We start from the raw sequence: 14,657 nt of genomic DNA on the forward strand, positions 1-14,657 counted from the left end.
GCCATTAGATCTATTTGTGGTCATCTCCATTGACGAACTAGCATCCGGAACATCTCCGGATGAAGAGCTCACTCTCCGGGGTGAAGATCCTGATGACTGAGATAATCCGCCTCCCAGTTCTCGACTCCCAGAATGAACAAAGCGGAGATGGCCTCTGCATGAAGTTCTGCCCACTCAGAATGCGACTTGCTTCCTGCATGGCTGTACGACTGAGGGTTCCCCCTCGACGATTTATGTATGTCACAGCCATGGCATTGTCCGATTGTACCCAGATCTGTAAACCCTCCAGCAGATGAGCAGCTGCAAGCAAGGCATTGTGAACTGCCCTGAGCTCCAACACATTGATCGGAAGAAGAGACTCCTGCTGCGACCAGAGACCCTGAAACCGCCTGTGCTGAACCACCACTCCCCATCTGTGTAAGCTGGCATCGGTGGTTAGGAGAGTCCAATTCAATATGCTGAATCAATGACCTGCTGAGAGGTGGTCAATCTGCAGCCACCAGAGGAGAATAAGCGAGTCCTGGGGGACAGACGAACCAGCTGGTGAAGTTGGAGATGGGATCCTGACCAATGGGATAGTAGGTCCAACTGAAAAGGCCTGGAATGAAACCTGCTGATTTTAACGACCTTGAAGGAGGCCTCCATCTTCTGTCAGTAGACTAATGCATAGGTGAACTGACACCTTCTTTGGCCTGAGAACCAACCAGACCAGGTCCAGAATTCCCATATCTTGTCCTCTGGTAGAAATATCCTCTGACACGAGGTCAGACCAGAATGTTGTCCCGACAAGGCACAATGGACACACTCTGGGACCGGAGATGGCCGAAGAGTACTGCCAGCACCTTGGTGAATACCCGGAAGGCCAATGAACAGTCCAAACGGAAGGGCCCAGAACAGGTAATGAGATTCCTGGATCACAAACCTGAGATAAGCCTGATGCGGTTTCCAAATTAGAATGTGGACGTAAGCATCCCTGATGTCTAGGGACACCAAAAACTCCTCGGCTTCCAGACCGGAGATCACTGAATGCAGGAACTCTATCTTGAAACAGTGAAATGCTAAATAATCATCTAAGGGTTTTACATTGAAAATAGGCCGGACCGAATCCTCTGGCTTGGGAACTACAAAAAAGATTTGAATAAAAGACGTGAGCACGCTGATCTTCCGGAACCAGAACAATCACCTCTGAAACAAGAAGCTTCTGAACTGCCTGTTGTAGGGCCCTCTGCTTCTGCTGGGAAACCAGTAAACCTGTGATAAAGAACCGAACTGGGGGAGGATAAAGAAACTGAATCTTGTAACCGAGGGCCACGAGATTTCAAACCCAGACATCCGAACAAGTCTGAAACCAAACAACCTTGAAACTTAACTTGAGAGACGCGTGCCCACCGTGGGAGCCCCCAGCTGGGACAGAAGACAGTAATGCTGCATGCTTGTCTGCAGCGTTGGACTCCGGATGACGGGCAGGAGCCGGATGACGTCCTCTTGATTTTCCCCCATGAAATGCAGATCTTGACCTCCTGGAGTTGGCATGAAATCGGATAGGGGCTCGAAAGGAGCGAAAAAGAAGGCCACAAAAAGGGCTGTCAGGGAGCTGCAGAGGTAGATGAAAGGAACTGGCTTTTCCCTCCTGTAGCAAAAGTGATCCACTTGTCCAAACAAGACCTCACCGGTGTACGGCAAGGCCTCCACAGCACGTTTCAACTCAGAGTCGGCCTGCCAAGACCGAGCCACAGGGCAGTGGCGTAACTAGGGGGGGTGTCGAGCAGGGCTCGTGCCCTGAGCACCATGGCAAGCCCAGCGGAGGGGGGGCGCCGCCACCATGGTATCATACAAGCACGCCCACCCTCCCCCGGTACCACTGTGTCCTGACAAGCAGGCATTGGCAAGTGTGCTGTGCCTGCTAGCCTGGTGCTGTCTGGGCTGCCTGTATGGGGAGCTGCAACGGAAGTGCGCAACCCCTCCCAGGCAGTCTTCTTACCAAGCTCTAGCCTCCTGACCTGAGACTAGAGCTGCTGTCTGCGCCGGGTGAGGAGTGATTTTTCCTTCCCTGGCGCTCTGTCTGGAAGATGGCGCTTAGGAGCAGGACGTTTTGATACCCTAAAGCTGGGTACACACTTGTCCAAACTCCCAACAGACGGGTCTGCTCGACATTGGACAAGTGTGTACCTGCCGCCGACAGATCCGCAGACCAGAAACCTGGGGCCCAATGTAATAGAGTGAGAGTTTAGAAAATGTGAGAGAAAACTTAGTCAATGTAATAAAGTCACAGAACATGCAAACTTGCATGTTTTTCAGAGTCAAAAACCTCTCAAGATTTAGACTGTCATCTAGGTGTTTCCTGCATTGAAAATACAACTCGATCAATGTATTAGTGTGAGTTTTACTGCTAAAATCTCATATTTTCTAAACTCTCACCCTATTACATTTTGGTCCCTGGTCGCCTGTCGGGTCTCCTGGTTTTTAAACATGCTCAAAAACTAGGAGACCCGACCACCGACCAGGCGACCAATGTTGTAGTCTGTATGCTGTGGAGACCGGAGCTGGTGATCAGTCCCGGCAGGCCAAAACACCATCAGCGATCCCCGATGGGATCCCGCACTGGCCTCCACTGCTGCAGGATGCGGTGGTGGTGGTGGCAGGAATGATGGTGTTGGTGCAGGAGACAGCGGCTGGATGATATGGGAGGTGGCTTACCTTGCAGAGTTCGGCAGAAGGCGATGGTACGGCTTCCTATTTAAAAAAAGGCATCGCACACGCCATTTTTAAAATTGAAGATGCCTGTAACAAGCGAATCACGGCTCGCCACGTCATCGCCGTTGCCCCTTTATGCTGGCTTCAACAAGCCAGCGCAAGGCAGCGGGTGTCAGTCCGACGGCGGAGGAGGAGCGAAGAAGAGTTCCTGAAGATGGAAGAAGCTGGGGAAGTACTGTACGGGCGGCAACTATGCTAAATAGCTTAAAGGCCACCACCCCAGGTGAAGGTGCAGCAAAATAACTTATTAAAACATTCAGTGTTATGTTTTTATTTTAGTATTTATTTTACAGGAGTACTATAGGTACCAGTGAGCCCTTAATGTCCCACCTGCTGGTACTTGTGGTTCTCCAAGTACCAGCATGCGGGGGAGGCTTGCTGAGACCTGTAGTTACACCTGTAAAAGACAATATTATACTTTTAATAATGGACTATCAACTCGGCACTCACAGCCCAGGGTAGCCGGGGATAGACCCGTGCTTCAGCCCTGGTCTTGGGTGCCCTGGAGAGGGGGGACCCCTTTATTGGGGTTGTCCCCATTTCCCCAGGAATCCCCGACCTGGGCTGAATAGTTAGGGGGGGATGAATACTTTGGCTAGGGGACCCGGCAAGTGTGTCCCCCGGTTGTGGCATTACCCCCTGCTAGTGGAACCCGGTGCTGGTTCTGAAAATACGGGGGATCACTACTTTTGTTGTTCCTCATATTTTTTAGAACCAGTGCCAGCTCCAAGATCCTGGTGCTGGTTCAACAAATATGGGGGACCCCTACACATTTAGTTCCCTGTATTTTTTGAACCAGGGCCAGCTCAAAGAGCCTGGGGCTGGTTAAGTCTCTGAAATCGTGTCCCGTTCCAATTATCAGGTTAATAATTCTCAACCTCCCCCTCTTTACCATTATAATTAATTAAATTCCTCATTAATAAATCCCTTTTCCTGCACAGTGAATGTATTTTTTCAGCAGACACAGATTGGAGGGCTGCTGAAAAATTGGACAAGTGAGTAAAGAGGATTGGATGTAGAATCTGCGAGCAGGTCTGCAGTAGGATTGTATAAACAGTCTGATCTGCAGTCTGATCTGCCGTGGATTGGAGAAGTGTGTACCCAGCATAACAGAGTCCCTGGATCAGGACTCCAGCATCCTGTCACCCAGCCTTTCCAATGGAGAAGAGACCTGTGTTAAAGCCTCAACTGAAGGGGCAAAGCCCTGTGCAAGAGAAGATTTCTGAGAAGCCTCCCCTCTTGTCTCCCTCCGGGAGACTGCCATTTCCTGAGATAATTAGGACATGGCACATGCTAAGGTAGCCACCCATGCTGGAGTATCAGGAGGGACTGGAGCAGATATACTAGGAGCTGAGGGCCTGATTCAGAGCTGGACGCTGTTTGCGAACGATCGTTCAGAAAAAGGGGCCGGCTATTTAAATTGAGCGCTCGCTCTTTGCGGTCTGTTGACGCCTCTATGTCTGAGCGAGCGAGCAAGACATGCGCTCGCTATTTTGTAAAGACGCCCCCTGGCCGTTCGCATCATACGTCATCTCCGCTATTTATTAGATTAATCGAGTACTTAAAAAGGCGTCTGAACTGCTCGTAGTGCTTGTGGTAGGTTTTACTTCCCGCAATCACTGTGAGCAGTTCAGGCTAAAAGATAACCAAGTGACGTGGTCGATGACGCTGCTTTGTTAATTATGCACTCCCATTAAATGCCCGTTTTGACCGTTTGGCACGCCTGCGTTCGGATCTCCACTCCCCGTTTTCAAGCACCTTCCCCTGTTACCACCCACAAACGCCTCATTCTGTCACTCAAATTAGCGGGCCCTCACTGTTTTGCGAGCGCACAATTTCCGACAGCAATGACTGGTTGGCGCATGCGAATTACGATCCATACGCATTCGCAGATGTACGAACATCGCTCGGAGCGAGCGAGCGGCCGCTTACGAGCGGCTCTGAATCAGGCCCTGAATCCTCAGACTCATGGTTCTCATAAGAGCCCTGCTGTCAGAGCAATCCTGTGGAAACATCTTTTTGCATCTAGTACAGGCAAAAACCTTCTGGCTATTTGATGGCATGCCCTTCCCTGTCATATTGTACACACACACAGGAAGCCAGAGAAAGTCTGACTGGAGTCTCACCGAGACAGAGAGCAACAGTACAGGGAGGGAGAAGCAATGGACCAAGCTTCCTTATGCAGACCACTGTTTCCCCCCGCACTACACACCCCCAGTGCAACTCACAGTCCCCTGAGGAGGAATGGTGTCTGCTGCAGCCTGTCTGTAGAGCTGTCTCAATATGGGGGGGAGACCGCGGGAGAAACGCTGCAAATGCGCGCCAAAGTGTAGAGGGGACATCATCTTCCTGGGCTAAGGAACACTCCGAGCCAATCGGCGGCCTGCTACTAGGAAGATCTCCCCAGCGCAGGCATCCGAGCAGTGGTGCGGGAGTGACTGCATCGCTGCTATGCCCCAGCCCGGGACCCTCCGATTTAGCGTAGCCTAATGGTGCGTACACACGGTACGACTTTTATGAGTTGCATGCAGGCCAACTTGGAAGATTTTTTAAAGTTCTGCCTGTAAAAAGACAGCTTCACTGACATATCTATCATAGATATCTATCAGTGTGTACAGCCAAAATCGTTTGACCTGCACTTACTACTTAACTAACGCCACCACTCTCCCTGTAAGTCAGTGAGAGTGGCTAGACTCATCTAGCCAGCCGGTGCACGGGAAGTCAGGGTCCGATGACCCTATGGCCCAGGACCCAGACACTGGCTGCCATAGCCATTGAGGGTCCTGCCGGAGGGTCCCTCGATGCAGGTAGCCTGTAAGCAGCATACAGTCGCCTGTTGGAGCCTTGATTGATTCAAGTTAAAATAAAAAGTAAAATAAATAAATAACATGAATAAGTCTGGAGACAGCCTTACAAAGCACCTGGCTCCACGGGCACTATGTCTAAACTAAGTCAGGTGTGGTTTAGAGTAGGGGTGAGCGGGTTCGGATTTCTGAAATCCGAACCCCCCCGATCCGAGGCCGATCCGAGTCAGGCTCGACTTTTCCCGCCTGACTCGATCTGAAATCGAGGCAAAAAGTCATCATCCCGCCTTCCGGGTCTCGCGGGTTTTGGATCCTATATAAGGTACCCGCGTCGGCGCCATTTTCTCACTCGGCTGTGGACAGTGAAGAGGGAGGGTGGGAGTTAGGGCTGGCTGGGCTGTGTAGTGTAATGTAGTATAGTGCAGAGTAGTGTTGTGCTGTGCTGCTGTTGTCCATAGGGGCTGTGTCCACTACTTCAAAGTCCATAAGGGCTGACTGTGTTGTGCTGTGCTGCTGTTGTTAATAGGGGCTGTGTCCACTACTTCAAAGTCCATAGGGGCTGGCTGGACTGTGTTGTGCAGTCAGTTGTCCATAGGGGCTGTGTCCACTCCAAAGTCCTGTGCAGTGTCCCAGTCCTAAAGGGGTGCGGTAGTGTTGTCCAAGGGGTGCTCTGTCCGTCAGGGGTGCTCCCCCCAAGTGCTAAAAAAAATAATATTTTTTCTGTGTTTGTGAATTGTGTGCGTAGTAGCCGCACGTGCATCAACAAAGTAGTGCCAAGCGTGCGCCTGTGTCATAAGTAAAGGGCCGGCTGGCTTGACCGTTAAAGGGTGCTGTAACCCCCAAAGTACACTCCAAACCAAATAAAAAAATATTTTCTGTGTTTGTGAACTGAGTGCGCAGTAGCCGCACGTGCATCAACAAAGTAGTGCCAAGCGTGCACCTGTGTCATAAGTAAAGGGCTGGCTGGCTTGACCGTTAAAGGGTGCTGTAACCCTAAAGTACACTCCAAACCAAATAAAAAAATATTTTCTGTGTTTGTGAATTGTGTGCGCAGTAGCCGCACGTGCATCAACAAAGTAGTGCCAAGCGTGCGCCTGTGTCATAAGTAAAGGGCCGGCTGGCTTGACCGTTACAGGGTGCTGTAACCCCCAAAGTACACTCCAAACCAAATAAAAAAATATTTTCTGTGTTTGTGAATTGTGTGCACAGTAGCCGCACGTGCATCAACAAAGTAGTGCCAAGCGTGCGCCTGTGTCATAAGTAAAGGGCCGGCTGGCTTGACCGTTAAAGGGTGCTGTAACCCCCAAAGTACACTCCAGTCCAAACCAAATAAAAAAATATTTTCTGTGTTTGTGAATTATGTGCGCAGTAGCCGCACGTGCATCAACAAAGTAGTGCCAAGCGTGCACCTGTGTCATAAGTAAAGGGCCGGCTGGCTTGACCGTTAAAGGGTGCTGTAACCCCCAAAGTACAGTCCAAACCAAATAAAAAAATATTTTCTGTGTTTGTGAATTGTGTGCGCAGTAGCCACACGTGCATCAACAAAGGAGCAGCGCCAAGCGTGCGCCTGTGTCCCATAAGTAAAGAGCCGGCTGGCTCATTTCTTAAAGGGTGGTGTGACCCACAAAGTGCTCTACTCTCCAGCAAAAATAAAAAAATATTTTCTGTGTTTGTGTGCGCCTTAGCCGCACGTATATATCATATCGATATAACATAAATAGAGAAAGATCAAGAACCACTTCCTCCTAGTGCTGAAGCTGCTGCCACTAGTCATGACATAGACGATAACATGCCATCAACGTCATCTGCCAAGGCCGATGCCCAATGTCATAGTAGAGGGCACATACAATCCCAAATGGCAAAGTTCAGGAAAATGACCTTGAAAAAAACATTTAAATCATCTGAAGAGAAATGTAAACTTGCCAATATGCCATGTACGACACGGAGTGGCAAGGAATGGCTAAGGTCTATATGTTCATGACTAGTGGTTCAGCTTCACATGACAATGGAAGCCCTCCTCCCACTAAAAAAATCAAAAGAGTTAAGCTGGCAAAAGCACAGCGAAGAACTGTGCGTTCTAAGAAGATATCACAAATCCCCAAGGAGAGTCCAAGTGTGGTGGTGGTTGCGCTGCCTGACCTTCCCAGCACTGGACGGGAAGAGGTGGCTCTTTCCACCATTTGCACGCCCCCTGCAAGTGCTGAAAGGAGCACCCACAGTCCACTTGCTGATATGCAAATTGAAGATGTCACTGTTGAAGTACAACAGAATGAGGATACTGGTGTAGCTGGCGCTGAGGAGGAAGTTGGCGAGGAGGATTCTGATGGTGATGTGGTTTGTTTAAATCAGGCTCCGGGGGAGACAGTTGTTGTCCGTGGGATGAAAAAGCCCATCACGGTCATGCCTGGGCAGAAGACCAAACATTCCACCTCTTTGGTCTGGCAATATTTCTATCCAAATCCGGACAACAACTGTCTTGCCATATGTACCATATGTAAAGGTGAAATAAGTAGGGGTAGGGACGTTAACCACCTAGGAACATCCTCCCTTATACGGCACCTGCAGCGCGTTCATAAAAAGTTACTGTCAAGTTCAGAAACTTTGGCTAAGACCGTAAGCAGTCCAGGGACACCTAAATCCCGTTGTCCTGTTGTATCCAAGCGCCTGCAAACCACACCGTCAACTCCCTCCTCGTCAATTTCCTCCTTAGTCAGGATCGGAAGTAGTCCTGCAGGCCATGTCACTGGCATGACTGACTCTCCTATCCGGGATTCCTCCGGAGGATCCTGCATTGCTACGCCTCCTGCTGCCGCTGCTGCTGTTGCTGCTGCTGAGAGTCGTTCATCATCCCAGAGAGGAAGTAGGAACACCACTACTTTTACTAAACAATTGCCCCTCCAACAGTACAACAGCAGTCATCCTGAAACAAAACGTATAACTGAGGCCTTGACTGCTATGTTGGTGTTAGACGTGCGTCCGGTATCCGCCATTAGTGCAGTGGGATTTAGACAATTGATGGAGGTAGTGTGTCCCCGGTTCCAAATCCCGTCTAGATTCCACTTCACTAGGCAGGCGATACCGAGACTGTACAGAAATGTCAGAAAAAGTGTCCTCAGTGTCCTGAAAAATGCTGTTGTACCCAATGTCCACTTAACCACGGACATGTGGACAAGTGGAACAGGGCAGACTAAGGACTATATGACTGTGACAGCCCACTGGGTAGATGTATCACCTTACGCAGCAACAGCAGCAGCGTCACCAGTAGCAGCATCTCAGAAACGCCAGCTCGTTCCAAGGTAGGCTACGCTGTGTATCACCGGTTTCAGTAAGAGGCACACTGCCGACAACCTCTTAGAGAAACTGAGGGAAATCATCGCCCAGTGGCTTACCCCACTTAGACTCTCCTGGGGATTTGTGATATCTGACAACGCCACCAATATTGTGCGGGCATTACATCTGGGCAAATTCCAGCACGTCCCATGTTTTGCTCACACAGTAAACTTGGTGGTGCAGAATTTTCTGAAAAGCGACAGGGGCGTGCAGGAGACGCTTTGGGTGGCCCGAAAAATTTCTGGCCACTTTCGCCATTCAGCGACTGCGTGCCGAAGACTGAAGCGCCAGCAAACACTCTTGAACCTGCCCCGCCATCACCTGAAGCAAGAGGTTGTGACGCGGTGGAACTCAACCCTCTATATGCTTCAGAGGATGGAGGAGCAGCAAAAGGCCATACAAGCCTATACATCCACCTATGACATAGGCAAAGGAGGGGGTATGCACCTGACTCAAGCATAGTGGAGAATGATTTCCGTGTTGTGCAAGGTTCTCCAGCCCTTCGAACTTGCCACACGTGAAGTCAGTTCAGACACTGCCAGCTTGAGTCAGGTCATTCCCCTCATCAGGCTTTTGCAGAAGCAGCTGGAGAAAGTGAAGGAGCTAAGACGGAGCGATTCCGCTCGGCATGTGGGACTTGTGGATGAAGCCCTTCATTCGCTTTGCCAGGATTCCAGGGTGGTCAATCTGTTGAAATCAGACCACTACATTTTGGCCACCGTGCTCGATCCTAGGTTTAAAGCATATGTGGTGTCTCTCTTTCCGGCTGACACAAGCCTGCAGAGGTGCAAAGACCTGCTGGTGAACACACTGTCAGCTGAAGCGGAACGTGACACGTCAACAGCTCCTTCTTCATTTTCTCCCGCAACTGGGGCTGCCAGGAAAAAACTTAGCTATCCTAAGCAACCCGCTGGTGGTGATGCAGGGCAGGCAGGACCAAGTTTGGACATCTGGTCCGGACTGAAGGACCTGGCAACAATTTCTGACATGTCTACTGTCACTACATATGATACTGTCACCATTGACAGAATGGTGGGGGATTACATCGGTGACAGCATCCAAGTAGGCATGTCAGACAGTCCATACCTGTACTGGCAGGAAAAATAGGCAATTTGGAGGCCCCTGTGCAAACTGGCTCTATTTTACCTGAGTTGCCCCCCCTCCAGTGTGTACTCCGAAAGAGTGTTTAGTGCAGCCGGGAACCTTGTCAGCGAAAGGCGTAGGAGGTTGCTTCCACAAAATGTGGAGAAGATGATGTTCATCAAAATGAATTATCAACTTTTCCAGGGAGACCAGCCTCCAGAACGTACAGAGGGACCTGTGGTGGTGGATTCCAGTGGGGACGAGTTAATACTCTGTGAGGATGAGGATGTACACAACACTGAAGAGGGTGAGGAATCGGTGGATGAGGACGACATCTTGCCTCCGTAGAGCCAGTTTGTGCAGGGACAGATTAATTGCCAGCTTGTTTTGTGGGGGCCCAAACGAACCAATCATTTCAGCCACAGTCGTGTGGCAGACCCTGGCGCTGAAATGATTGCTTTGTTAAAGTGTGCATGTCCTGTTTATACAACATAAGGGTGGGTGGGAGGGCCCAAGGACAATTCCATCTTACACCTCTTTTTTTTCTTTGCATTATGTACAGTTTGGGGCCATCCTGTCTGCCACTGCAGTGTCACTCCTAGATGGGTCACGTGTTTGTGCCGCCCACTCGTGTCGCTTAGCATAGTCATCCAGCTACCTCGGTGCAACCTTTTGAACATAAAAACACTATTGTGAGGTGTGAGGTGTTCAGAATAGACTGGAAATTAGTGGAAATTAAGGTTATTGAGGTTAATAATAGCATAGGAGCAGAAAAACCAACACATTCTGTGATTTTAGCTGTTTTTATGCTTTTTTAAAAAAAAATACAGATCCAAAACACAAAACCCAGAACTCAAAACACGGAAGGGTGGTTTTGGCAAAACCAATCCAGATCCAAAACACGAAGAAAGATCCAGATCCAAAACCAAAACACAAAACACGAAAAGGGGACGGTGCACACCCCTAGTTTAGAGGGGAAGGAGCCAGTCTCAGTTTTAAAGAAATTTTAAAGTGCCAGGCTCCGCTGAACACCTGTCTATACCCAGTGTCCCCTAGTGGAAAACGGGATAAAATGTGTATTTTATCCCGTATTTACAGTAGAGCTGTACGCATCTTGTGATGCTCACAACCGCTCTCCGTATGCTTTGTTTTCTACCTGTCATCATCATCAGTGCACCCTTGTATCAACCTATACTTGGTGCAAATGATACACGTGAAAGCATATTTACTGTTACATCCAACTCTGCATAGCCCGCAGCGGCGTCTTTCTTATAACTGACATGAGTTTTGCTCAAGTCTCCCCATTTCCTAAACACTAAACTACTGCAAAGAATAGGGCCGGATTCAGATAAGTACGGTATTGTACAGCCACAGGGAAGCAGTTGTGCTAATGCCAGCAGGAAGTGTCTGAGGGAAAAAGACCCCTCTAGTCGGCATCACAGATCCAAGTGCTGCTTCCAAAGACTGGCCGCCTCCTGCGCGCTTGCGAGGCCAGGAAATCTCCATCCTCCGACGCAGACCCTGGCTTTACCACTTCTAGGAAATGGGGGAGACACGCCCCCGTTCCTGGGAACGCAGGCCAGCGCCAGCTCATCCCTGCCCCTAATCTGTAGCAGCATTTCGATCATGCTGCGGTTTGGGAGCACTGCGTGCGATCACGCAGGACTCGAGCTGCACATGCGCAGAATGGGTCCTGCACAACTGCAGACACTCCACTATGGGAATGTATGTAAATAAACCATCAGGTTTATGTAGATTTCTGAATCAGGCCATCAGTCATATGCACCTTACAAATATCATTCAGTCTTCGTTAAGTAAAAGTTTTGAATAAACAGTTCAATTTGCAGAAAACCTGCAGGAAACAATTCCCAGAGAAATAAAAACACTGCGCATCTTCACAAACTAATCCATGCATACAATACCTTTCTTGTTTCTTCCGAACTTCTTTCTTAAGATTGTTAACTTGAACTCGCATTACTTCTAATTCAGTAGCTGTCCTATCAACAGTCCCTTTTAGAGTATCCAACTGTAAAATAAAAACACATGACTGTCTCCACCCTCTGTGTTTGTATTATAGTAGTAAATTTATGTGTACATAACATTGAAATATGCATTAACAGACAATGAGCACATTTAATACATATAGATGTGTTCTCATACTCCCATATGGCGCGGGTGCATTACGTGACTAAGATACTCTGCCACTGATAGTTATTCTCTGTTTTTTGTACCATGGCTCTCTCCTATTGGTCCTCGCTCTTCTGACTGATTCCCAGGTTAGTGTCCGAGTTGCACACTGCTTTTTTATGCAAATCCAGCGGCAGTGTTTGGGGCATTCCTGCATTGTACTTTGCCAAAATTGCTGTGCAAATAAAACGCGTATTCGGTACAAAACAGACATCATCTGTGGTAGGCCAAACAGGGCTTTTTGGCACAATTTTAGAATAGGTTAGTGAGGAGACCTCTGTATTACACACTTTTTAGAGAACAATGGGTCTGATTCAGAGTAGTACGCAAACCTAATGGTTTGCATACTACTCCGATGTTAGAAGATCGGCGCATGCACAGAATCTGTACGGTATGGCACAGCCGCGTCCTTGTTCCATCAGCATATCAGTTGTATGGTAATGCACAGCTGCTTCCCTGCTGCATCTGATATTAATTGTACAGTAATGCACAGCTGCTTCCCTGCTGCATCAACATATTAGTTGTACAGTATTGCACAGCCACTTACCTGCTGCATTAGTATATTAGTTGTACAGTAATGCACAGCTGCTTCCCTGCTGCATTAGCATATTAGTTGTACAGTAATGCACAGCTGCATCCCTGCTGCATCAGCATATTAGTTGTACAGTATTGCACAGCTGCTTACCTGCTGCATTAGTATATTAGTTGTACAGTAATGCACAGCTGCTTCCCTGCTGCATTAGCATATTAGTTGTACAGTATTGCACAGCTGCTTACCTGCTGCATCAGCATATTAGTTGAACAGAATTGCACAGCTGCTTACCTGCTGCATCAGCATATTAGTTGTACAGTATTGCACAGCTGCTTACCTGCTGCATTAGCATATTAGTTGTACAGTATTGCACAGCCGCTTACCTGCTGCAAGAGCATATTAGTTGTACAGTATTGCACAGTTGCTTACCTGCTGCATAAGCATATTAGTTGTACAGTACTGCACAGCTGCTTTAGAAGCATATTAGTTGTACAGTATTGCACAGCTGCTTCCCTGCTGCATTTGCATATTAGTTGTACGGTATTGCACAGCTGCTTACCTGTTGCATCAGCATATTAGTTGTACAGTACTGCACAGCTGCTTTAGAAGCATATTAGTTGTACAGTATTGCACAGCTGCTTCCCTGCTGCATTTGCATATTAGTTGTACGGTATTGCACAGCTGCTTACCTGTTGCATCAGCATATTAGTTGTACAGTATTGCACAGCTGCTTACCTGCTGCATCAGCATATTAGTTGTATGGTATTGCACAGCTGCTTCACTGCTGCATTAGCATATTAGTTGTACGGTATTGCACAGCTGTTTCCCTGCTGCATTAGTATATTAGTTGTACAGTATTGCACAGCTGCTTACCTGCTGCATCAGCATATTAGTTGTACAGTATTGCACAGCTGCTTCCCTGCTGCATTAGCATATTAGTTGTACAGTATTGCACAGCTGCTTCCCTGCTGCATTAGCATATTAGTTGTACGGTATTGCACAGCTGCTTCCCTGCTGCATTAGCATATTAGTTGTACAGTATTGCACAGCTGCTTACCTGCTGCATTAGCATATTAGTTGTACAGTATTGCACAGCTGCTTCATTACTGCATTAGCATATTAGTTGTACAGTACTGCACAGCTGCTTCCCTGCTGCATTAGCATATTAGTTGTACAGTATTGCACAGCTGCTTCCCTGCTGCATTAGCATATTAGTTGTACAGTATTGCACAGCTGCTTCCCTGCTGCATGAGCATATTAGTTGTACAGTATTGCACAGCCGCTTACCTGCTGCATTAGCATATTAGTTGAACAGTATTGCACAGCTGCTTCATTGCTGCATTAGCATATTAGTTGTACAGTATTGCACAGCTGCTTTCCTGCCGCATTAGTATATTAGTTGTACGGTATTGCACAGCTGCTTCCCTGCTGCATTAGCATATTAGTTGTACGGTATTGCACAGCTGCTTCCCTGCTGCATTAGCATATTAGTTGTACAGTATTGCACAGCTGCTTCCCTGCTGCATCAGCATATTAGTTGTACAGTATTGCACAGCTGCTTCCCTGCTGCATTAGCATATTAGTTGTACAGTATTGCACAGCTGCTTCCCTGCTGCATTAGAATATTAGTTGTACGGTATTGCACAGCCGCCTACCTGCTGCATTAGCATATTAGTTGTACAGTATTGCACAGCTGCTTACCTGCTGCATTAGCATATTAGTTGTACGATATTGCACAGCTGCTTCATTGCTGCATTAGCATATTAGTTGTACGGTATTGCACAGCTGCTTCATTGCTGCATTAGCATATTAGTTGTACGGTATTGCACAGCCGCTTCCCTACTGCATTAGCATATTAGTTGTACGGTATTGCACAGCCGCTTACCTGCTGCATTAGCATATTAGTTGTACAGTATTGCACAGCTGCTTACCTGCTGCATTAGCATATTAGTTGTATGGTATTGCAC

General features: G+C 48.2%; 1 protein-coding gene across 1 annotated transcript in view; it reads right to left on the reverse strand.

Annotated features, from left to right (window-relative positions):
• Positions 1-14,657, reverse strand: part of CCDC39 (coiled-coil domain 39 molecular ruler complex subunit) — a 74,499-nt gene that overhangs the window by 25,536 nt on the left and 34,306 nt on the right. The window contains exon 8 of the mRNA XM_088452346.1: positions 11,894-11,997. Within this exon, the coding sequence (XP_088308472.1) occupies positions 11,894-11,997 (104 nt within the window). The remainder of the gene's footprint in view (positions 1-11,893; positions 11,998-14,657) is intronic.

The sequence above is a fragment of the Taudactylus pleione genome, unplaced genomic scaffold (assembly GCF_031769625.1).
Source record: "Taudactylus pleione unplaced genomic scaffold, aTauple2 ptg000037l, whole genome shotgun sequence".
NCBI lineage: Eukaryota > Metazoa > Chordata > Amphibia > Anura > Myobatrachidae > Taudactylus > Taudactylus pleione.